Here is a 26,184-nt window from a genome sequence, read left to right on the forward strand (position 1 = left end):
ATGTCAATTTGGTCTATACAACAACCCAAGGCCAGGAGCTCACTTAAGATACCGAAGAATATGGATTACAGAATTCCAATGTGAGACCCTAGGCGTTTGTAGAAATTGGCTCAATACACTTACTGCATAAGAAATATCAGGTCTAGTAATAGTCAGAGAATTTAATTTTTCAACAAGTCTTTGATATTGACTTGGATCTCCAAACAACTCACCTTCCTCTTTAAAGAGTTTACGATTTGGATCCATAGGAGTGTCAATAGGCCGTGCACTCTATGGATCCCAACAATAGTCCACCGAGTGGTTAGTGCGACCACAATGGGTGCATTTACAAGATTCATGACCTCGAGTGCGGTTACCTCTGGTATCACGTCCCCCACGTGCACCTCTACCACCCCTACCTCCACCAACTTTGTCTCCGTCTTCAGACCCTGAGTTACCCAGTGCTTCAGAATTTCCACCTATTGCTCTCCGAAAAGGTACTCGTTCTTGTGTTACTCAACATCTGATTAGCCAATATGTCTCTTGTCATGCCTTGTCTCCATCTTTTACTTCTCAACTGTCAAAAGTTTTTGTTCTTAAGACAGTTGAGGATGCTTTATCTGATCTGGGATGGAGGACAACTATGGAAAAAGAAATGGATGCTCTTCACCATAATGAGACATGAGATCTTGTTCCTCTGCCGCCGGGTAAACAACCTGTTGGCTATAGATGGGTATATACAGTCAAATTTCATCCTACTGCCTCTGTAGAACGTCTGAAAGCTGGCTTGGTAGCTAAGAGTTACACTCAAATTTATGGCATTGATTATGACTAGACTTTTTCCCCCGTTGCTAAAATTTCATCTGTTTGAGTATTGATCTATCTTGCTGCTAATTTGGATTGACCCTTATTTCAGTTGAATGTTAAAAATGCATTCCTACATTCTAATACTCTTCCAGGCCCAAAGTACCCTGTTCCAATCCAAAAAATTGTTGACACAACTCATAAATACGGGTTGTGTTTCCAACACCCGAGTACATCTATTTGAGATGCCTCCATATCTCTTGAGCTGTGTTAAAGTGTACTAAACTAGTACAAATATTAGGCTCAATACTAGCTAACATCAAGGAGCAGATTTGAGCATCTTCTTGCTCCCAGTGAGCAAAAGTAGAACTAGTTGAATCAGGCATTGAATCATTCAAGTGGGTATGATGAAGGCCTTTACATTTCAAAAACATTTCAACAGATTTTGACCACAATATGTAGTTTTTTTCATTCAATTTTACCGTAGTCATAGGCATATTAACGTTTGGGGCAATAGATAATGACTCAAACTTAGCTTCCATGGAGAGAAATACGAGAATATGGATGAAAACTGAACAAATACACGCTGGAAAAATAGAAACCAGCTTAACAAACCAAATCTCGAATTTGTACCAGTGAAAAACTGTTTGTATCGGTCGAAACAGCCAATTTTAGGGCCTGTATCGGCTCTGTTTTGGTCGGAACCGGTTCTGTTTCGTCAGAACCGGCCTGTATCGGGTTGAACCGGCCTGTTCGGTCTGTATCAGCCGGTACCGGATTCAGGCGTATCGGGTTCAAGAATAAAAACAAAACCGCAAATAAGCTATTCCTAACCCAGAATAAGGAAAGCAGGGTTACCGTATTCCCGTTACCAAACAGGGGCTATTCTAGATATATTCCAGATTGGGGGCATGCACAACCATGGATAGGATAATGGGGACTTGCAGCCAAACGCCCCGAGACTCTCTCTTCGGCTGGCGATACACTGTCCTTCCTGCAGCCAATGGAGACGAAAAACTCACCGGAGTGGATAGACCACGTCGACGACCTCGATTTTGGTGTCTATTACCGGAGATAGCCCCTTATGTCACCGGAAAACCACTTGGGAAGGAGCTGCCTGCCGAAACTTCAGCTAAAACTTCACAGCACCACCAACGACCATCAACAACCACCAGCACCCACTAGAAAACACCACCAACTCTGTCGCACAACCACCACCGACTACTCACCTCTCTAATACCATGTAGTCGATAAACAAGAGAGAGAGAAAATACTTTGTTCTGTTATTATTGATGAATATCCAACTATACATATACTCAGAGTAGTGACCATTATACCCTCATAGTATACACTTAGTTACAACTATGTATTCCAACACATTTTACCTATTATTATTGCTAAACAATGAATACTTTTGAGTGCATACACACACCCACACAAATATATACATATATATACACACGCATATCCCTATTCTCTCTATCACACACAAAAACCCATCCACTTAGACCCTAAACCGTTCTGGATTCTTCTATAACTCTGGAGATCATGGAAAGAGTTGGGGTGCTTTAAGAGAATAAATCCATGAATTGTTCTTTTGTTCAGACTTCTCCGGATTGGTGTAATACATTATAAGAGAAAAATGAGATGCTATTGAAGTATTCAGAAATGTGGTTCCTGCATCTATGAAGCTTAGCATCAATGAAGCTTACAAGTATAAAGGTTAGAAAATAATTGATATCTGATATTGTGAATCAAGGCGCAAGTTGGAGTGCTCTGTCCCAAAACCTTAAGGTTTATGGACGTGCTGGTCCACTTGAGATTCCAATGCTCATTGTAAAGCAAGTGCCATACAATTTGCATGCATTTTGGATCCCAATAACTTCTCAAGCAGATTTTCATATCTTTCAACTAGGGCTGTAATCGAGCCGAGCTTTGGCTTGCCGAACTCGAGCTCGACTCAAAATACTCGAGCTCGAGATTTTTTTTAATTCTTTATTCGAGCTCGACTCGATAAGTTGAAATCAGTTCGTCCCACAAACGAGTTCGAGTCGAGTCGAGCTCGAGCTCGAGCTCGAACTTGAATTATTTTTTTTAATAAGATTTAATAATTAATAAATTAAATAAATAAATAAAAAAGAATTAATATTGAATTTATACAATTAACAAGTAGAACCTCTATTAAATTATAAAATTTTAAAAAATTTATAAATAATTAATATCTAACTAGTTGATATTTATCCAAAATAACAATATATTATATGCCTACATATATTATTAATACATATACTTAATATGATAGAATATATCTATTTCATATATGGTTTCCACATACTAGTATATGAAATTATTAAATTTTATCAACTAATTATTATACAAATTATAAAATATACCTGTGAAGTATATTTACTATATAGACATAAGTAATTAGAATACATATTATATATTTAATTATAAAAGTGGTATGCTTATATTATTAGCTAATACATATATACATGCATAGGTGTATGTATATATTTATTAATATATGAATGAGTTTTAATCGAGTCGAGCTAACGAGTCGACTCGAGCATAAACGAGCGAGCCTAAACGAGCCTTAGTCGAGTCGAGTCGAGTTTTGTCGAGTATGTGTCATTTACAAATCGAGCGAGCATCTGCTTTAACGAACGAGCTTTTTTTTTCACGAGTCGAGTTCGATTCGAGTTTAACCGAGTGAGTACCGAGCGAGCTATCGAACAGACTGGTTCATTTACAGCCCTACTTTCAACCATGCATATAATGGTAAAGGCCTTGGTCTTAGGGGTATGCTCCCCCTAGGTCTAAGGTTCAAATCCCCTTAGGTGCAAACAATCTCTAGAAGCCATCAGACTGGGGGATATTCCCCTTAAATTACCTATGGTGCACTTGCAGGAAACTCCTTGCCGAGGGCTTGTGCATTCCCGAGATTAATCGGGATGCTGTTCTAGACACCTGGTGCCAATATAAAAAAAAAAAAAGTATATAATGATTGGAAGGAACTAAATGTAATCATAGTAATACAAGAAGCTTGATGGATTATTTTATTACCATTATAAATATTCTTATCAAAAGGTATAAATATTCTTATTATGTCACAAACATTATGCAGTTATGTCACTTTTGTACTGCTTGCATTCCTTCTTTCTTACTTTACCAAGAAAAAGCAGTCATTCACTGTTCTTTGTCATGCTTCTTTGCTCTTTATTGGTTAGTGATTCTATCTGTCTGCATTCCTGTTGGTTGATACTTATGCTTTGTCTTTAGATCATTTTAAATGAACGGAACTTACAATTTTTTGTTTTTCTCTAATGCTTCTGCAGGGAATCATTTTGAAAGAAAATGGTAAGGTTGGAGATGCAGAGAGAATGTTTATACAAGTGAGTGTATCAATTGTTTTGACATATGCAATGCATATTATAATACATGAACATATTCGAATTTGTGAACTTGGAGGAATATATATTATAGATGTGCCACTACATACATATTTTCTTGTGCACACATGGATACGCATGCGACTGTGAAGTGTGAAGGAAATATTGCCCAGGAAACTATGCAATATTGCCCAGGAAAAAAACAAATACACATACATACATACAAATATACACATACATACCTACAGCTTTAAGTATCCACATACAAATATATAGATCCACATACTTGTATAGAACCTTGGCGCGTAGATTATGCATACTTACACACAAACACACACACACACACATTCAGACAGAAAATATTACAAAGCATCTGTGCATTAACGGAATTATGTGCAGGCACGGTTCTTTGCACCAGAGAACGCCAAGGCACTGGTAGATCGTTTTGCTAGACAGTAACTGATCTTCGTTCGGTTGGGAATTATTTACCTCAGGAGCATAAACTTTACGCCAAGGCCCTCAACGGAGTTCAATTTTCTTCAACCTCTATATTGTATTGATTGTTAGGACTGGCTAATGAGAATTAGGCCAGACCTGATTTTGCCCGTTAACAGGATTTTCCATGTTAGACTGTGAATGAAAACAAACAAAAATCACGAAATCTATAAGATGTATATTTCACTAGTAGTCACAGCAAAATTCGAAAGAAATGAAATATGATTCCTCCATTCTGAAGTATTTTTCCCTTTGTGTTGACTATTACAGTAATTCAGAGCCAATTTTCCTAGAACACTTGTTCACATTTACCCCAAGTTTTGATTAGTAATTAATTGCCTCTGGAGAATCAATGCCAGAAATTCCAATCAAGTTAACGAAATATGTTTGACCAGAATGTTCTGTTTTAACTGAAGGTAACTGATGCTTAGGTGAATTTATTTTGTAAATATTGCAACCAAATTAATCGGTTGAATTAAGTAAATTAGGCCGGTTGAAATAAAGGGCCTTTTGCCATTAGGGTGACATCGCTATTTCCTGCATATGGGACTTTACCCCACAGCTGGTATGTTCTGTTTCTATAATACCAAGATAAACACAGATGCAGAAGTCACCATATATAACTTTGTAGTATCGAATGGGTGCCTGAAGCCCCCATTTGTAATTTTAGGATGGGTCAATGCTTAGCACAGACATTTTATTTAGCAATGCTTGCCAAGTGATCGCCAATACAACTCTCAGAATCCCCTATCCTATATGTTATCCCTTTGTTACAAGATTTCTTCTTCATATATGATAGAAAAGGAGTTCTGCAACAGCCATTCATATATGATAGAAAAGGATTCCATAATCTTGGAACGGCAGTGGATGATAACAAGGAGGGCAGTCTCTTGAAAAGTATGCGTATTAAGTAGACACAAATTTATCACATTCCAGCTAAAGGAAGTAATTACACACAAATTTCCATGATATAAACATTACATTTTGTTTCTAATCCACAAAAGAAGCAAATTTCCATTATCTTCCCCCCCACCCCCCAAAACAACATGCAAAACTGGGGAACACAGTGAGAAATAAGTTCGGCAGGAATCGTGATTTTATGAGTGTGTTGATTGCATCACAAAAGCAACTATATGTATAATGAGAAAGCTATAGCCTATGTTGAGAAGAAATAAGATTTCTCCTCACTTTGACCACAGCCCAAGGTCCACACAATGACAAAGGAGGGAAAAAAAAAAACCTTGTATGCAGGCATGGATACAAGTCCTCTGCAGGAAGTTCTTCTCTCATCAGCAGGATCATGCTTGCCCTCCTTACATGATGCATCAGGTTTTTGGCAAGCAGTGCCAGTCAGTCACCTAAAGCAAAACAGAACATGTCGACAATGTTTATTATTAGTCCTCACTGCAATTTCAGGTAGTACTCCAACTTGACAATCTAATGAATATCTACAATGAAGAAAAGCTTCAATGCTCTCTTCTTTTAAACTTGCTTAAAGATATTCTCTTCTGAAGTAAGACAAATTGACTATATATATAATTACTGAAAATTTGAAATTGTTACCAATAAGTTGGAAAGGATGTTTCTGGATCATCCCTCAGACTGAGTGAAGCTAACGGTTCTAACAATGACTGCACAGGATTAGCTTCAGGACAACTACTTGAGCCAATCAGCCATTTCATCGGAACAACTAAATCCCTGCAGCAAATGAAATGAAAATTTAGGTCTACATTAAGGAAATCTTGGTAGTTGGCCCCTTTTTTAAGAAAGAAGTGCCCAAAAATATTTTGCTTTCTTTCCCTCCCATACCCTGCAGGCCCAAGGCAAATGTTCTGCAGCACTGCCCTTGCTTTGACAAATATTATACTATTGTAATCTATTACTTGAACTGCCATTTGAAATTACAGTTGATAGAATCTCTTGGTTAAGGTCAACTTCATTACATGCTTCAAGTCATTAAGCATATTATTTCATGTTGCATCAAACCAGAAATATAACAGGAATAAGTTACAATTGAAGACTTGCCAATTCTAGCGACAAAAGTGAGGTCACATGTCATCAGAAATAAGTAAAATGCATAAACTGACAGCATAAATCTACATAAATGCATACCTGTCAATACATTTGTGTTTGCGGCAATTCATCATATCCACTGTGTAACTCCCAAATAAGACATCAAGACGATTTGCTAATTGTGACATTTTGGATAATGGCAATATGTCCCAGATCTTCAAAATCTGAATGTAATATGCATTTTGCTTGACAATGTCTACAGTCCAAACAAGAATCAGTGACCCATTGACCTGGTACTGCTCTAATAGTGAAGAAGAAGGTCCATGATGAGCAAAGAGTTTTTTCTTCCGAGGAGGCTGACGCCAACCATTTGCAAGATTCACCAATAAAGAAAGCACCTCAGTGTTTTTTAGTCTAGACATAGATTCCAAAAAATCATTGCTGAAGAAGACCTATATTAAAAAAATTAAGTGAGGTCAACCAATTAATGTTCGAAAAAATCCCACCACCACCTTGAACTTTGAATATAAAATTCAAATTCCAAAAGACTCCAATCTTGAAGATTGTCTCTCATTTGATTACTATCATAAAAGTGCCATTAGAAAGTAAAACATATGAACTTCAATACACTTGAATACGTCAAATTAAGCTAAGACCATAGTTTCAACAGTTAATGCGAAAATAAATTATCCGTTTGTTCTTCCCAATTGGAGGAATCTTTCCTAGAGAGAGAACAAAACTGAGGAACAAAGAAAAATCATTTACATCAACTTCTTATTTCTTGAAGCACTTTCATTACATTATGAACAAAACTATAGAGATAAAAGTCAATAGAGAAACAGGGGAATATACTAGATCAATGGGAGGGCAACTACTTCTGAAGCATGTCCTATGTCCTAACGTTTTACTTATTTTATTCAAGAGGCCTAGAATTGTGAATACCATGAATTGATACATTATTTAAGAGGATGGATATGTTACAATAAAAAGATTATCATACCTTCCATCTAGTTTTTCTGAACAGAAAAGAGTCATTGTTGAGTAAAGTCCCCATTTGGTCCTGCTTAATCAAGGCAGCTGTAATAGCCTTAGCCAAGCTCTTGTCTTCATCGGCATTATAGAAACACCCTCTTCTCTTTGCATCAATGACTAGTTCCGTCCAAACAGTGCCACTGTTATTTAAAGTCGCCCCATTTCCCACTATCCAAAGGCAATGCCTGCATATGAAACCATGCCTCTATCACTTGTAAAAATTAACCATAGATTCAACACAAGTTTGAGGGGCTTCATAGTTGAGTGTAAAATGTGTTACCGCGCACGTGTTAGTGCCACATTTGCTCTCTGACGATCGGAAAGAAAACCTACTGCTCCATTCACATTACTTCTGACAGTAGAAATAATTATAACATCCTCCTCACCACCCTGGAACCCATCTACAGAGCGAACACTAATGGTGAGGTTACCATTAGAGCCTGTATTTAATTTTTTGACCTTCTCTGATATTGTATCCACTTGTGCCTTGTATGGTGAGATGATACCAACATTAACCTTCTTATTCCTGTAAACTGCATATTTAGCAAAGAAAAAAAAAAACAGGAAAAGAGTTCCATGAAACTCATGAGTAAAACATGACCAACCGTCCTAGAACAATACCTTATTCAAGACAAGACTTTTACTAATTGGAATGGAAATGAGACATACCTTTGACAAGGCTTGAAACTATCTCATACACCACAGCAGCCTCAACCATATTTTTATGGCTATGGTTGTTATCAAATTCCTCTTTTCCATGTGCTACATTTATGAAAGAGTATGAACCGTACATCTTCCCCCGAAGGAAACGCCTCTCGTGGCTTTTTCCTTTGGCATTGTCTCCATCCCAAATCTGTTGGTCATAGAACTCCCGATTCGGAAATAGGCTTATGGATGGATGCATCCTGTGCTGCACATTGAGAAGGTTTCTCTTGTGTCCTAGCAAAACCAGCCTTTGGAACAAGCTTCTTCCAAATTCAGCAGTCTCAGCAACCTAGTAATAGAAAATTTTAATGATGTTAAAAGGGTAAATATCTATTAATTATAAAGACACATGGACAAAAGACAAGCATGACAATAAAACTCTTAAACCTTGCTTTGAACCATCGCAGGCAGTTGTCGCTCATCCCCAATAAGCACTACATGTCGGAGACCTGGAAGTTGTAAAGGAATGGTCGATTCACATTCCTTGAGCTGAGCAGCTTCGTCTATAATTAATAGTTCCAGAGGATTCATTTTTTTTCTGTACAATTTAGCAGAGCTTGATGCAGTGCAGAAAATCAGACGTGCATTTGCAAGGCAGAAATCTTTCATTGCATACTTCATAGTAATATTCCCCGGGAAAGAGAATTCTTTAGGAAGTAATCCAAGTATGCGAAGGCACTCGTTTTTCGCAAGTCTCAACTCTTCCAAGTGACCGAGACCGCCTCCTAATTTTTTGGTGAAGGCTTGTTCTACTCCTTTGTCCTCAACACTAGCAGAACGCAGCAAAGCTTCGAGAGATTTGAGAACATCAAGAGCTTTTGCCATGTTCTTTACCACTCCTAGTGAAATAAAAGAAGTTGGTAAGTGCGTACACAAATTTACAATACAAAACTTCAGATGCTCTACAATGCGATTGAAACTCCCCTTTAGAAACTCCCCAAACGTCAAAGAATTGTCATTCACAACTTGTGAAGAACAACCCCCACTGTCTTTCTCCTTATGCTTTAGTTTCTTTTCATTCTCAGAAGGCACCATCCCTTTCGTCGTTTTCTTGCTTTTGTTTTTATTTGAGGCCTGAACAACTTGCTTCTGAAATTTCACGCTCTTCTTATCCTTAGAGGACTGACCCTTGATGTTACTTCCTTGACCCTTGTTTTTACTTCCTTGATTCTCACTAGTCCCCTCATTTTCAGACACTCCTTTCTGTTTTTTCTCCTCCTCTTCGTTCACTTTTCTGTCTTTCAAGTAGCGCTTGTATTCCTTTTTGGGGTCCTTGAGCAAACAAATCATTGATTGTAAACCATCTTTCCAACCGGATGGAACTAAGCATTGAGATAGTATCTCAATTCGGTTATCAAGGAATACATCGAGAAGGTCATGATTATCAGTAATATTCATCCGCTGCCCATTTCCGTATAAAACTACATCCCCAAGCCCATAAGCAACATATTCAAAGGACTCTCTAACATTCTTTAGAAGCCGCTGAGTCACTTCCAAAACTGCAGTATTGGTCGGGGCACATGTAAGCACTCTGCATTTCATTTTTAGGAGAGAAAACAGTAAGAAAGCAACCGTCTTGGTTTTCCCAGTCCCTGGGGGTCCCCATATTAGATTGATAGTATTCTTCTCCTTACTGCATTCCCTAGAAACCAAACAGCTAAGAACTGCATCTTTTTGGGACTCATTTAAATCAGAAGACCTGATTCTGGCACTCATATCTACAAAGGCAGTTCTACATTTCTCATCAGAGAAGTAGAGAGTTGGATTTTCAGCATCATCCTACGCCAAGTAAAATATAAGGAGCTCAGAATTCATTCCAAGAGTATCAATTAGAAATACCAAGCAAGCAATGATCAAAACTCTTACAGTAGATTTAGGGTTCAGCACTTTTTGAATGAAGTTCAAGTTCCCACCTTCCAGTTGAGAGTTCAATGCTCTCCAGATGCGGATATTCGTGGTCATGTTTGTTAGGAAAACGGCATAAAGAGTTTGTTTGTTCTGGCTCTTTTGTTCTTCAACCAAGATGGGCTGTGAGGACAATACAGAGAGTGTAATTAGTCCTCCTTCTATCACCTTGTGAACATAAGCAACGACATAGGATCTGCTGGGTCTGTCTAAATCCTCAACAGATTTTGGTTTTACATCTGTTATTGCAATGAGGTCTCCGTTCTGAGGCTGATACGTCTCTTTACAATTATTGAATTGCCACACTGCTGGTAGCCCAATGCTGTAAAAATAATCTTTTGAGTTTTTGACAGAAACTATTTTACAAATAGGTGCTTGAGACACTGTTGAAATGCTTGCCAACAAGCCAGCATGCATTTCCTTGATAAGTGGAATGCTTAATGACTTCATGTAATCGTTAACCGATGAGAATGTCAGTGGGACCGTTTTCACCTGTTATAAGGGAATCAATTTAGTCTTAATAAGACTGCCAATTTCATGAAAAGAAATATAAGAACATTTAGAAATCATGTGATAGACATGAATCAAATACAATTGCAATTAGGATATATCCAATATCTCTGGAAATGGGATCATATAATAAAGAGATTATCATGTACCCACATCCAAATTACCAACAAATTTGTGTCAACCATGCAGATAAATTAAATCATAATATCTGAATTAAATGTCACCGATATTAATAATGTAACACCATCCTCTCAATCCATAGCACATTCTACTTTTCTGTCCAGATCAGATAGTTGAACAAGAAGAACAAAAACCAAATATGCAAACGTAACGGATACCAAAACTTGTCAACATCCCAAGAGTCTAGCCTAAGTACGTACGTAAAGCCAACATGCATCTCCTCTTATTTAATTTTCTATAACCACAATTTTATATTATTTTATTGTTTAGACACTGGATATTATAAAAAATAAAAAAATAAAAGGAGAAATGCTGCGTACTCTCACAAACGGGAATCCCAACTGGGATCCCGACAACTGCAAAAAAACAATAAAAAAATTACTTAGTGATTAAGATAATGCTTTTTAATAATGTTGTAATTTTTTTTTTAATATTTAAAAGTATTATATGAAAAAAAAAAAATTGCGCTTGGCGGGACCCATGCAGTCGGGATCCCCATGTGTGTGGGTGTAGAGCCAATCTAAAAAAAATAACCAGGGATTAACTGCACTTTACTAAAATCCCCACCGTACAATACTATTTTAGATATTAAATTTTGTCATCTTCAATCACAATGTAATTAATCGATATCATGTTTTGCCCAGAAGTATGATTCATAAATATCACAATCTGCATGTGTTGCAACTCTGCTTATAATCAGGATCGAGGAGGGTGAGATTTTAATGGTGCGCATACCTGGCCTTCATAAAGATTTTTATTGAGGACATCCCTGATAGACCAGGACAATACCAAATCGATTAAGCTTCTGCCCGGAATTTCTTGCTTCTTCTTCGCCTTAGTGCTCATCTCCTTCATGTCAGCTCCTTGGTCTCCTCTCAAACGCTGTATAGTCAGCCAAACGCCAGAATCTAATTCTTCTTTGAAATAGAGGGAAAGAAGGTTCCTTCGCACTGAAGGAAGCAGCTAGGAAAAAGTTTCCTAGTACAGGATGTCTATGATGAAAGGAAAACTGTCAATTCTTGTTATGCTTTTCTTGCTTTTGCATCCTTGACAGAGGCCATCAAAAGCATATCTCTATATATAGAGAGATCAGACGTATACATTATTAAAAAGAAGTGTGTATTAGATATGTAATTATGTATAATGCCTGTGCTTGTGTATAAAGTGAAACAAAGACTCGTACTCGATCTGGGAAAAATATGGAAAAGAAGGCATTGATTTGGAGTCAAATAGAAAGAAAATGGAGCTGAGTACATACTGAGAGTGACTCGAGTCTCCATCAATGCCTGAATACGCGGGACTGCTGCATCTACGTACCTTTACTTCGTGCACATTATATATTCCTTAACGATAAAGGAATACAGTCTGTTCTGTCCGTACGACCACAATGCAATGCACAGTACTCCTCCTATGTCGACTATCCCGAGTATTTAAGCAACGGAAAATGATATTATTACTACTCAACTACAACTTAAGCAACAATGTAAAAGCAAGAAGGAGAAGATGAAGAGGACGAAGATACAGAGAGACTTCGTACGTAGTTGGGTTCAAAACTTCAAACCTGGAAAACTTTTCAACTTTGACAAATGCATGATGGGTACCGTCATGTATTGACTCAATCAGTGTATAGTCATGGGAACCAAATGCCGGGAAGGATCCTCAGACGTTCCATCTTCCCTATCATATATTTATTTATTATTATTTGTTGGTATTAAATTATTAATCCATTTTCCGGTCCCACGCAGAAGAAATTGCTCGGAAGTCGGAATTGACTCAATTAACAATGGAAGAAAATTTAAACACGTTTAAGGCTAATTATATTCCTACACAACAGCTCCACACCCAACACACTATTATTTTTAAAGTGTAAAATAGAAAATAGTAAAATAATAAATTTATATTTTTTAATAGTATGAAAAAGTACGAGACTACTGTATATATTTTCTGAATTATATAATACCAAGTAATAAAACACAACCTCGGCCATGATTTTCATGAAATGATCTTGATAATTTGAAATTACACATGCAGAAACCCTTAATATGGAAAACCAAAAACTCCCATTTACATAACATGTAACCCACATTAAAGAAGATGCAACCTCAAATGAAATGTGATCATCGATCGTAGAGAGATGTCAAGGAAAGTGATCGTGCATCCCGGGTCAACGAACAAATGTCCTCCCATTAATAAAAGGAAAACACTATAAATATAAAAGAAATTATAAAGAGATCCAACACACTGATGTATTGCACTACCAATGTATCATGTGTCTTTTTTTTTTTTTTTTTTTTCTTTCTCACCTTGAACTCCACGTGCCTCTTCCCTCCCCTCCTCCCCCTTCCCTCTCTCTCACCCCTCCATGCACTTGCCCCTGGTGGTCGGAGACCACCTTAGGGTCAAGGTGGATAGAAGCCGCCGACGGTGCCGTTGGAATGTGGTCGTAGCTTGTGCCGGCGGGGATATGGGAGTGTGCGGTCATGGATTGTGCAGTTGGAGTGTGGTGGTGGTGAGCTTTGCGTGGTTGGGTGGTCATGACTTGCGGTCGACGGCCTTCATCCGTTGGCTTAGGGGGCAGACATTGCCAACGAGGGAAAGGGAGAGGGAAATGGGAGGAGGGGCGGTGCATGATTCCAACGTGGCTGGGGCGGTATAGGATTGAGTTTTGCTACATACAAGTACAGTCGCGCACTAATTTGTGTACCAATATTGATTTATTCATACTTAAATTTAAATTAACACTGTTTTCAATAAAATTTACTTTTTGACCAATCACATCATATTTGTGCACAGATTAGTACACAATTATACTTGCAATTATATTTTTTCTATAGAATTATGTAGCCGATTGCCATCGTCCTTTGGCTGGAGAGCCACCTTGGGCAACTAGAGATTGCCAGCGAGTGAATGGGTGAGGGAAATGAGACAAAGGGAGAGGGACGTGGTGGGGGGTAGAAAACAGGAAAAAAAAAAAAAAAAAAAGTATAACGTGGCGTCTTGTAAGTAAACTACAATCAATGTATAGGATCCATTGGTGAGATTTTTTTGTATCTCTAACAACTCTAATAAAAAAAAAATATGATAAAACAATATTTTGTAAGATGATGTATCGATTAATCTTGCCTGTAATTGTGCACTCTAATTTCTCCCATTTGTCCCCTTACAGACATCATGTACAGCTAGCAATAAAAATTTATAAGAATAATATTAAATACAGTAAATAGTTTATTATTAAAAAAATGAAATTTATTATTAAAAAAATTAATTTTTTTTTTTATATAATCTTAAATTTATTATATGATACTTACTTACGCTATAATTATAAATATCATTATGCAAAATCTTCCCTTTTCGCGCTAGCTAGCCAGTTGATCTTGCTCGTATATTTGTCGACCGCTAAAAGGTCTAATAATATTTGATTGATTCACGTACACGTCCTCCGGACAACCTCTTGCAAAACAGAGCAAAGTTCTGTATCATGATATATATGCCGACGTACGTATAATCTGGCTAAAACTTTTGACTTTTCCATGTTATTATTATAGGTACTGTCAAATGTGTATATTAGTATAAATAATTTTTTTTATTTTTTTAAAATATTTTTTAAGCACCTTTAATTATTAAAAAATAAAAAAAATATATTCCTTAACTATTAAAAAGATAAAATAAAATAAAATAAAAATATATGAATGGACATATTTAATAATTATACTGTCATTTTTCTTATTATATATGCATTAAATATTAAATTAATTCTCTTGTTAATCTATAAATTTATTTTTATAGATTCTCTTGGAGGCTAAAACATGATTTTCATCAAATATATAATAAGTCTTAAACAATTATTGATGTAGATCATGTATCGTTTATAATAGTATACTAAAGAGAAATGATGATCATGCAGAAATAAATAAATGGAGTAAATTAGAATTCAATTTTAAACATAGGGACTAATATACCCATCATCCTTGCTAACTATCAAGATAATCAGAATTAAGAACAACCTCCTCTGAAAAAGTTTTTAGTTTTGTGTATAATTCAATTATCCCGAAAAAACAAATGATCAGTTCTGATTTTTTATTAAATGACATTGGATTTACGTGAGATTTAGTAAGGATATTCATGACGAGTTTTGAAGGACAATCAAAAGTAAGATAAGTACTACAAACACAAAAAACTTGTATAAAAATTAATTTATAAACTGATATGGTTTCACATAATCTATTAAGGATAATGTTAGGATGCACGTCAAATGTGCATCCCAAATATGCACACCATGCAAATGGCTTTTTTTTTTTTCTTTTTCTTGTTAGCATTTCTTAATTATTAAGGAAAAAAAAAAAGAAGAAATTTCACTAATAGTACTCGTTTTCTTAATCATTAAGAAAAAAAAATTAAAATATATAAGTGGGCACATTTGTAGACATATTTAAGAGTCATACTATCATTTTCCTTTTGTTAAATCTATTTTATTATAAAACTATTTTATAATTAATTGAGACTGCGCCTCGGATTGATTGTCCTTTTTATTTTTGGCCGGCCGCTATATATATAAATATCTATTCTATTATAATAAGTGGCTATCTAACTGTGAATTGTGACTTTTGTTATTTTTGCGTTAACTTTTGTTGTTTTTTCGTTAAGTCCAATTTTACCAAAATGCCCTTAAAACCTTTAACTATTTGACGTGTAGTTCCATTGTAGAATTTAATCAAAGATATTGTTTTACCAAAAGGCCCTTAATAGCCCTGCAGCACATATAAATTGACGTCTCTTTTTCATGTCTTTTTTATTCTGATAATGTACTCATTTTTCTTTCTTTTTGTTTCAATTTTTTTAAATAAAAAAATTAAAATGACTTTACTCTTTAGAACAAAAATACTTTAGAGCATTCTCATTGTAAAATTTAACTTTAAGTAAATTTAACTAATAAAATACTTAAAACACTCAATATATAATATTAAATATTAATATTAATTAGAATATAATTATTATTAATATTAATATTTAATATTATTAATTTGATTAGAATAAAATTATTGTTAATATTTTAATTAGTAGAACTATAAAATGTGAAAAAAGAAAAATTTTAAAAATTATTAAATTAATAATATTTTATTATTATATAGAAAGTAAATAAATAATCCAATATGGATGCAGACCAATACTCATACTTTGCTGAAGTTTATATATATATTTTTTATCTTGATTTTTTTGTCTTTTTTTAACTTTGTATTTGTTTTTTTCCAGATAAATAAACTACTGATTTTTTCACTTTCCTTTTTTAATTTAAATCATTATGTCAGGTATACCTCAAGGCTAATGCACCCGGGACCGTTCTCGTGTGTGTGTGTGTATATATATATATATATGTCTGTAATTTTGATACTATTGTATTTATTTCTTCGACGGATTCAACGTTCAATCTAAGCACTGCCGGCACCTAACGGGCATAATATATAACGTTAAATTTGTTTATGGTTATAACCGTAGGGGTTTCTTTCCATCATATGCATGAAAAACGACAAAACCTACGAAGAAAATAACCATTTCCGGAGGGTAAAGAAATAGTCAGAGACTTATATAATATCACCCGATAAACCCTAGCTACACAGTACGTAATCAACTCCCAACAACTAGCAGCCAAAATTAGAGCACGTACGTACAACTCGCTGAATTAAAGGAATTAATTAAGTTCTTAATGGTAAATTAAGGACGTCCTCTGCAAAATCAATGCGTTTCTGATGATCTACCCCAGCAAACAGAATAAAGAATTGAACCACTTTAATTATTAATCTTCTTTTCCCTTTTTCCAGCTGATGATATTATGTATACGGATAAAGCTTTTTCTCTGTGATTGGATGAATTATCTTTTCTTTTCTCCTCCTTTTTTTATAATTTTCCAGTGCCCATTCCAATCGTGGTGCTATAGCTATAGAAGTGATTTTAGGAAATTATAAGAAGAATACGAGGAGAATACGTTGTACGTAGTACGTACGTACAACTACACACACTCTTATCTGATCTTCTATATATTCGCTCGCTGATCGCTCTCCAGATATTCCATGGTCCGGGCCGGCCGGAAAGATGAAGCAGTACCGGTTATGTCGAGGTTCCAACTGGCTGAAGAACAATATTCATTGGCTAATGTCATGGCCGTGGTCTCCAGTACCTTATAACCAGAAACGTCCAGCGAAGAAGCTAATTATTAGAGAAAATTCATGTGCTATGAAGGAGTCATTGCTTGCAGGAGATCATGATCAGCTGTCCGATGGCAGGAGTACTAGTACTACTACCGGAGTGCAAGTAATTCCAAAGGGGTTCTTGGCAGTGTATGTTGGGACGACAGTGGTTAGGAGGTGTGTGATTCCAACGAGCTACTTGTCGATGCCGGATTTTAGGATTTTAATGGAGAGAGCGGCTGATGAATTTGGGTATGAGCAAGAGGGAGGGCTTAGACTTCCTTGTGAGGAAGAAGATTTTGAGAAGATATTATTGACATGTTGGGCCAACTCCAAGTACGACAGAAAGAAGAACAATTATAAGAAGGTTATGAAGGTATTATGCGTACGTACGTAATATGGGATCATGACAAGATAAGGTGCATGCATATATGCACGCACGCATGGTAGGTGTGGTCGGAATTAATCAAAACTAAAATTTTCGATCGGAAATCACATTGCGTGATCATGTATATATATATATGTCTTCGGTCCTGATCAGCCATGCACGAGAATATTCACGAGAAAACGTTGGTCATTAATGCATGTCTTAATCTCTTTTTATGAATTCTAAACGGCAGGCATGAGTACGGTACAGCATGCATGCATGCATCAGCAGGTTCAATTAATTCCAAGTAAATAATTTCCTAGCTTTCTCCTTCAAAATCAATCTTAATTTCTTATTTAGGTCCATTAATGTATACATGATACACATGATCGAGTTGATCAGCCGCTTGCGCTTCATGCGCTTGTGAGCATGCATTATTAATTTTTTTTAAAAAATATTTGTCTTAATATTTAATTTAATCTGTAAATTAAGTACTTTTCCCAATTACATAATTAATATATATTTAATATTATTAGAATTTAATAAAACTTATTTTGGGTAGGAGGAAAAACTCATGCATGTACAATTAATGATGGCCAACCAATTATTAATTAAGTAGTGCTAGCCCCAAAGTACACATGATGAGTTGTATCCAAATTAATTCGTCTGACCACTAATGATCAGTGATCAATTAAGAGATTAATGCAAACTTTAGTGATGCCCAACATAATAGAGATTATTTTGTAGGTTAGTTTTAATAGATAATCAATACAGAGAAAATAAGATAATCACACAAAAATATAGAGAACACTCTGAAAATTATTAATTAATAGTAAAATTTAAAATTATTTTATGAAGTCTACAAGTCGGACTTAAATATCTACAAAATTTGAAATTATGAAAATGGAAAAATTTAAATTATTATATGAGAAATAAATACATAAATAAATAAGAATCTTACTAAAAATTTGGTCAAATTTGAAATCAGAATCACTTTCAAACTTAAAACTAAATATTTACTAACAAGACAAAAATGAGCATAAATATATAATTTGAGAGAAAAGAACTAATATCGTCAATATATATATATACTTTGAGAGAAAATAACTCATGATATTATTCTAATTTGATTTGAGAGAAAATAACTTACACCCATATCAATTTAGATTTGCACCATTTACCAACAACGTGGAGATTAGGATACATACCAATTATTTACGGGTCGGTGACTCCAAAAGATACAATGATCATCTACTATATATTAAGACCCGGCCCATTGTCGTGATCCCAATCATTTTGCTAATTGTTACAATATGTATTAACATAGCATATATATATATATTATAAGCTGCTACTTATTTTGGACCATCGTCGCCAGCCGGCGGCCCATCGTCGCCACCCTACCATTTCGAAGAGAGCTGGTCAAATTTGTTGCACAGTATCTCACCTAAATTAAGAGCACAACATGTATTAATCGTTTTTTCCCAAATATATATAATTAACATATGTATAGAGCATTAGTTTTGATAGTTATGATATAGTACTACTTTACGCAATTAATTTTTTTGATGATCAGTCTAGCATGCATGCATCAATATTCATTAGTAATGCCATGCATTTATTTAGTTACTTTTAATCTAAAACCGATACTTGAAACGATATATCCAATTAATTCTTTTTTATTTATTTAATTTCTCCAGCTAGCTTTCTTTCACTAATGTTAATGCGCGCCTAGCCTTCACCATGGGGAAAAAGAGTACAACATGGTGCAATAAAGACGTACGGAAGAAGAAGAAGAAGAAGACAGCTGATGCACAGTACTTAAGTGCAATATCAGATCAAGTCATGCCTAGCTTGCTAGTACTTGTTCCATGATCTTACGCGCGCTTATACATGCAGATGTACGTATGGCCTTATCGCGGGAGTGGTGGGATGACAGCATTGAGTAGCACTGCTACATAGATCATTGGCTTCTACACATGATTATATATATCTGAGAGGAAACTCAAGGAGCTTTTTCCTTTATAATGGAGAAAATCATTGTCCTTTTCCACCAAAATAATGGCAGATACGATACAACCTGGATCCTAATCCATATGCAACTAATTCATACCTATTTTCCTTCGTGAAAGTCGATACAGATCTTATTCACTCTAAAATCTCCCCAGATCCGATCACTATTCTCTCGGTAATTATACATTACATTCAAAACATAAAGTGGGAAAAGAAAAAAGAAAAAAGAAAAGAAGCAAGGCATGCATTTGGTGAAGCAGAAAAATCAGGTGATCATCTTCTCATCTACACATTTGAGGATGATGAGAGGGTGTGAGCTCACAATCCGATGAGTAGCAGTATCCAATCTTTTCGTTTTCAGCATCGAAACCAACCTCATGTAAGTAGAATACCTCCCTTTTCTCTTCAACCGCCTTCAAGATTTTCTCGAACACTGATACTTCACACGGAATTTTGAGCACGCCCTCTTGTTGGAAGCCAAATTCTTCTTCGGCTTCTCGCAATAATATCCCAAATGCTTGGTGACCCAAGTAGTGTGTCGGGATGATGAATCTCTTCAGTTCCTTCCCTACACAAACGGCAAGAAAGCCTTTCGGGACGACATCTGTGGAAGCCCCCGCAACATCTGAGAAGGAGAGTGTTCTCTTTAGGAACTTGATGCTTTTACTGCCATTGCTAATATTGGTGGTGCTGGTAGAGCTAGAAATAGAAGTATTAATGGAGCTGTTTTTTGGAGCATTAGCAAGCTTTTTCCACTTCTTCAGGATCTGTTGAAGCCTAACAATCTCTCTGATCTTGTTAGACTTCTTTGAATCCATGAACTTTCTTGCTTGCTACAGAGAGGGCAGCTAGCTAGCTGTGACTTTTTCTCCTCCCTCGGATGCTCCTCTGTGTGAAAGCACAAGTAGGTAGTGGTGTAAGTATTTAAAGAAGTGAACTGAGTCGATCATTATCATTAATTATTAGTCTATATTTTATATATATATATATATTTATATATGATTAAATATGGGTACATGATAGGTTATTGGTGTCTGGTGCAACTGCCTTAGCCCTCGTCATGATGAATTCATGAATTCTATCAAGTGGTTTTTGTTTGTTTAGTGATGATCTACTCCCTGGCCGGTCATGAATGGCTCCTAGATTTCTGTTGAAATCCCTCAAGTATGCATACTCATGCGCAGCTACCTTTTCATGTGTAGCCACTGAAAATCTTTTGTCATATTAGGACGCTCAATTCTCTAGCAGTAATTTATGACCATAAATTACTGTACCGATTCTTTTGGTCAACAATTGTAAGTATTTGTCATCTGAAATTTTTCTCATAAAAGTAGAGTTCATTTGTGTAAAATGAGATAGGCAAAACAGAGAGAAAGTGGACGTGAGAGAGAAATTGTTAAGTGTTTGTAATCTCATACAAACTCAATAAATTTTGAGTCAAGTTAACGTAAGTAATTTGTTAAACCACTTAAATATCGTCTTGTGTGATTTTAGACAGGCTAGAGGCACAAACTAACTCTCTTAGCCTGCCTTATGCACCTGCAATTTTAGCTGAATACTCTCATTTTATGTGTGTAAAATAAGCCACCCTGAGACAGAAAGATAGACGGGCCGGCTGCATTTATATATATTATAATTGACCAAGTCTGATCTGACCATTAACTGACACTTTTTATTCTTTAAAAGTTCTAAATTTACTGTTTTTCCTTCGAAGAAAAGCATATGGTCAAGTAACTTTTTACGTACGTACCATATTGCGAAATACACATGAAATATAATCTACCCAGTACTTCATGGTAAAACCCTCCACTTGCAGATAAATTATATTCATTCAATTATAATCTTTGCAGACGTTTCAAATAATGCAACTTGCGGGATGTCATGACAGAGATCTGAGACTTCCTTTTTTGTGATCTGAATTTAAGTGATCACTAATTATATATATATATATATATATATCTCCAATGATCTCGATCGTGCTTGTGTATATGGATGGTAAATCGTTGGTCTTTCGTACATGCATCAGTACTTAATTTAAAGCAAGTTGTAACTTGTTTTGATGCAATCTATCGCTTTATATATAAGATCATCGGATGCTCTCCGCCATTAACATTAATTATTACTCTCTCGATCGGCTCTCTCTGGATATCTCTATCTTGATTCCCGTTCAATGTTATTTAGTGATCAATTGTTGTGGTCTTTTATTTATTTTTTTAATTAAACTAATTCTGTGTGCTTAGAAGGTCGTGGAAGATGTCAGTACTACTCAAGAAATTCCATGTGAAATGCCGATGTCCTCCTATAAATTAGAAAGAAAGAGAGAAGAAGGATCGAAAACGTTATAAAGCTAGGCCACGAGGTTGACATCTTAATTAATCAGTACGTACTCAGAGAGAACATGGGTGTCCTTTTCATTCAATCATGAAATCACTTTTTTAATATCTATTTGCCCAATATTGGATTAATGATTACTCGAAATTGTGGTATTTTATTTATATATACTTGGAAGTTGGATGTTCCACGGAATCAAAAATCTCTCTCCTCGTTGATCAACATATATAACATGCATGCATGGAGAAGAACATATATATATATATATATCATGAGTTTGTTCTCCTGATTGTAACCATCATTATCAAATTTGAGTAATATTACATACAGTCGTGAAATATATAAGTATCGTGTATTCGTTTTGAAAAAAAATGAAATCCATTATTAAAAAATTTTATATGGATATCGTATTTATTCACTTTTTTAAAGTTATTGCGCGGCACTTACTCACTCACGACTCATGTAACTATCATTTCTCATATAGCTTAAGCTAGTTGTGCTTATTATAATTAATTAGATCATCATCTAAAGCTAATTGGTGTATATGGGGTACTACAATATTCACACATACACACACTGCACACATATATATACCAAAATAATATGTGCATATATATATATGCACATATTATGTGGTCAGTTTGCATTGCTAGTTGGATTAAAATAGAAAGTAATTACTAATGGGCTTACGATTTGGTCAAAGGTCGTAGAGATCAGTAGATGGACAAATCGTACACTTCGGTTTAAGAGCACTTTAAATCCCGGGTTTTATGTTATTAATTAGTATGATCTCTATGCATTGGAAAAGTGATAACCAATATCTTAATCCCTAGATGATTGCTCAGCACATGAAGTTTAGCTACGTACGGGAGTATATAAATGGATCTGTATTAACCATCTTTCGCTATATATATAATGAGTTTCCTGAAGTGAATGCATGTTGATCTCCATTTGCATTAAAGTTTGTTTCTAATCACATGACCCCCCTGTTTATGGACATTATATATATGATGAGTATGCAAGCATGTAGTAATTAATTGAAAATCCTCTCTCTCTCTCTCTCTCTCTCTCTCTCTCTCTCTCTCTCTCTCTCTCTCTCTCTCTCTCTCTCTCTCTCTCTCTCTCTCTCTCTGTCTGTGTGAGAGCAGTCAGAGCATATGGTGGAACTTGGAATGATCATAAAACTATATATGAGAGACTAATTAGAAGTTCAATCTAGTATGGTATCTGAAGTGTTCAATTTTTAAGTTGTAACGGACGTTGCCATTTACTTATACCCGAAAGAACAAAAGTTTCTATACATGATATATATATATTCCCGGATGATCTAATAAGTGTATATATATATATATAGAGCAACCACATACGTACAAATGTAATTAACAGTACTTCTTTTCCCATGCGGTAGTACTATTCAGCGTAAAGCTGGACATGCACCGAGCTGAATTATTGTCTGATCTTTGGGAGAAAAATTAAACAATAATTAGAAATGTCTTCATATATACATAGAGCTTGTTCCAATAAAATAGAGTTATAATTTGGCATGTGTTTTCTCTGGTATACACGACTACTTCTTATTAATTAAACATGCATCTAATTTATATTCTAATTAAGCGCCTACGTCCCTTGATCATATATATATATATATATATCTACTGGAATTTATAATAATGAAAGGAATATATAATAAAGAAGTATTCTTATATGTAAAGAGAAAAATAAATTAACAACTTCCAAGTAATTTATTAATTTCTCAAATTAGTGAAGGCCTCTGGGCCTTTGTGCTCTCGATCATTCATATATATTGCACATATATAGGCAGAATAAAGTACCTATTTCAGTAGAAAATTCTCAAATTTATCTGATTTTATATACACTGTAATATCAGTTTTATCCACCAACTCCTTGCAGAAAAAAATGAGAGAGAGAGAGAGAGAGAGAGAGAGAGAGAGAGATTTCCACATGACAAAGAATTGTCATCTCGTATATATATTATATCGATCGATCTCCAGTTTTTACTCATGAGTTAGAAAACAAAAAACAAACCTAATGATTATTCTGGCTTTCTGTGTCTCCTGCATGATGATCAGGTGCACCGTGCATGCATATATCTATAATGGGCAAAAGGAGGCGAATGCATGCAGAAGGAAATTTTGAAATACTGTAACTGTCAAAAATTACAGCCACAAGATTTATTCGATCGAGTTAATAACATGCTTGACAAAAAAAATAGAAAACATAATCCAAAATGATTATCATGTGATAGGACTATCAGCTTCTATATATATATATATATATATAGCATATAATAATATTAAAAAAATCACTAGCAAAATGCAAGGATTATAACAAACAATGAGCTGATAAAATTATAACTCTCACTGCAAAAAATAAAAAGTAAAAAACCCAGAGCAACAACTGATCATGATATCTAATTAATCCTCATTAATTTACTGGCAGTTAAAAATCAGTACTAGAACTGATCTCAGGCTTCAGTACCGTCCCGGCGCACGCGGAGAGAAGAAAACGTTTACAACGATCGACATGGATCAGATAGCATAATAATGATGAGCAAAGGAAAGGCACATGAATTGAAGCAGCTGAATAGCTAGTCATGTTCGTCAGTCTTTTGCTGGCAAAAGCAGGCCAGGAGCTAACTAGGTAGCTGCATGCAGCAGATGCATGGAGGGTCTGATCAAGGAGGGACGAGAAACGAAGCAAATAAACCGATTAACTGAATGGGGTCATGACTATAGCCTAGCTCCCAGCTTCTTCTGCTCCAACTCTCTGCCAATTCAATTATTAATATGCCAAGTTTCAATAATATGATCATTAGCATAAAGCAAATAATGAAATTCAGTTGACTGACACAATCACACATTCATGACATAAATATCTTTTTTATTTGCAACTCCCAAAATAAAGCTACCGTATCTTTTTGGGTCCCTTCCAATCATACGCATTTATCTCATGCAGTCCACAAGTAATAATTGACTGTGCATGATGCGCATGCAGTAGTAGTTGACACATGAGAACAATCATAATCTACTTACAATTATGAAATATGTAATTATTGTATAGTTATTTTGAAAAAGAGTAGAGTCAATTATTAAAAAATTAATTAATTTTTTTTTTAAATGATTCATTACGCTTGTGCACTCACAACTGCAACTATCATTTCTCTTTATCGAAACATAAATTTGTATAAATGCATCTTGCATGTCTCGAAGATGTCATCATAATCCATGCAAATGCTTCAAACGGGCATGCACGGGAAACTAACTAGAGTTGTCTCTTAATTAGCTAAAGTTTTCAGGTTCTGTTCTTGGTAGCCCATGCTATATAGCACCTTACGTGTAAGTTATGATTGGAGAGAGAGAGAGAGAGAGAGAGAGAGAGAGAGAGAGAGAGAGAGAGAGAGAGCCCACAAGCAATGTCAGTATGTACTATATATATTTTTAGCATGATCTTATTGGTATGATTATGCATATATATATGATAAAAAATAAAAATAAAAATAAAATGTCCCAACCCCTATATATGGTCATGCATGAGTAGTCAAGACCCACGTAAATAAAATAAATTTATTTCAACGTGTGTATATATATATAAGGAAAATGAGCATGTGCCGAACTAGCATTGATTGGGGAAGCTTGAGAACAGCGTATCTAATTGAATAATGTGCAGTTCACATGGTTTATCCGAGTAGTGATGCTAGCTCATGTGCTGATCAAGCTAGCTAGTGAGATTACTTCCAGCACAGAGCTGATTACGCATACCCACAAAAGAAAGGCATAAATTACGTGGCTCTGCATCGACTATTGAAGCCGTAGTACCTTTTCCATTTTACAAGTTTTTGCACATGTAACGTACATAGCTAGCTAAACCAATATACATATCATACCATGTACATGTGTCTACATGTCATATTGTGTGTATATATATATATATGGCTAACTTCAGAAATGCATAGATCTAGAAAAAGAAAAATAAAATAAAGATTGGTATTTCTAATTCGATCGATCTTAAGCTCGATCGATCTAGTGTATAAATATTACTTTCTTTTTTGTCGGGATCATCTAGCCATAAAAAGAAACAAATCTTAATTCTCATAAAAATAATGTAACTTCTAATACTATAACACATCTCAAAAGGATCATTTTATTTTTTTGTTTTATATTATTTGAAATCATATCATTTAATTGACCAAGATCTATGATTTTGGATGAAAATTATAGGCATTTGGTTAGCAATTCAATATTGGCGGAACTTTGGT

General features: G+C 35.2%; 3 protein-coding genes across 9 annotated transcripts in view; 1 reads left to right on the top strand and 2 right to left on the bottom strand.

Annotated features, from left to right (window-relative positions):
- The window catches only part of LOC122279321, a 31,103-nt gene extending 26,190 nt beyond the window's left edge, over positions 1–4,913 (top strand). For all 5 annotated transcript variants that reach the window (XR_006229561.1, XR_006229563.1, XM_043089907.1 and 2 more), the window contains 2 exons: positions 4,122–4,178; positions 4,575–4,913. Coding sequence is in view for 3 of the 5 variants with exons in the window: in XM_043089907.1 (XP_042945841.1) it covers positions 4,122–4,178; positions 4,575–4,634 (117 nt within the window). In the remaining 2 variants the exon portion in view is untranslated. The remainder of the gene's footprint in view (positions 1–4,121; positions 4,179–4,574) is intronic.
- LOC122279267 (uncharacterized ATP-dependent helicase C29A10.10c-like) lies at positions 4,240–12,551 on the bottom strand. Of its 3 annotated transcripts, none has more exons than XM_043089798.1 (11): positions 12,274–12,551; positions 11,751–11,897; positions 10,287–10,817; positions 8,808–10,199; positions 8,385–8,709; positions 7,996–8,248; positions 7,684–7,900; positions 6,783–7,135; positions 6,234–6,368; positions 5,911–6,028; positions 4,240–4,805 (listed from the first exon to the last, which is right to left on the bottom strand). In XM_043089798.1, exons 2-10 carry the CDS (start codon positions 11,868–11,870, stop codon positions 6,025–6,027), a joined length of 3,330 nt encoding a protein of 1,109 aa, XP_042945732.1. In that variant the 5' UTR covers positions 11,871–11,897; positions 12,274–12,551; the 3' UTR covers positions 4,240–4,805; positions 5,911–6,024. The 3 variants fall into 3 exon arrangements, with proteins under 3 accessions (XP_042945732.1, XP_042945724.1, XP_042945714.1); XM_043089790.1 differs by having other exon boundaries at positions 11,751–12,007; XM_043089780.1 differs by having other exon boundaries at positions 11,751–12,089.
- A 7,008-nt stretch (positions 12,552–19,559) lies between these two features.
- LOC122303191 (auxin-responsive protein SAUR50-like) lies at positions 19,560–20,445 on the bottom strand. Its single transcript, XM_043114831.1, has one exon. The coding sequence runs from the start codon at positions 20,393–20,395 to the stop codon at positions 19,859–19,861; it is 537 nt and encodes a 178-aa protein (XP_042970765.1). The 5' UTR covers positions 20,396–20,445; the 3' UTR covers positions 19,560–19,858.
- Between the last annotated feature and the right edge of the window lie 5,739 nt (positions 20,446–26,184).

The sequence above is a fragment of the Carya illinoinensis genome, chromosome 1 (assembly GCF_018687715.1).
Source record: "Carya illinoinensis cultivar Pawnee chromosome 1, C.illinoinensisPawnee_v1, whole genome shotgun sequence".
Taxonomy (NCBI): domain Eukaryota; kingdom Viridiplantae; phylum Streptophyta; class Magnoliopsida; order Fagales; family Juglandaceae; genus Carya; species Carya illinoinensis.

Excerpts from the sequence above, each read along its gene's own strand:
- LOC122303191 (XM_043114831.1), bottom strand. The coding sequence starts at position 20,395 with ATGGATTCAAAGAAGTCTAACAAGATCAGAGAGATTGTTAGGCTTCAA.
- LOC122279267 (XM_043089798.1), bottom strand. The coding sequence starts at position 11,870 with ATGAAGGAGATGAGCACTAAGGCGAAGAAGAAGCAAGAAATTCCGGGC. Across the intron at positions 10,818-11,750 it reads AAAATCTTTATGAAGGCCAG|GTGAAAACGGTCCCACTGAC; the intron begins GTATGCGCACCA and ends CCCTTATAACAG. Across the intron at positions 7,901-7,995 it reads GTGGCACTAACACGTGCGCG|GCATTGCCTTTGGATAGTGG; the intron begins GTAACACATTTT and ends TTTCATATGCAG.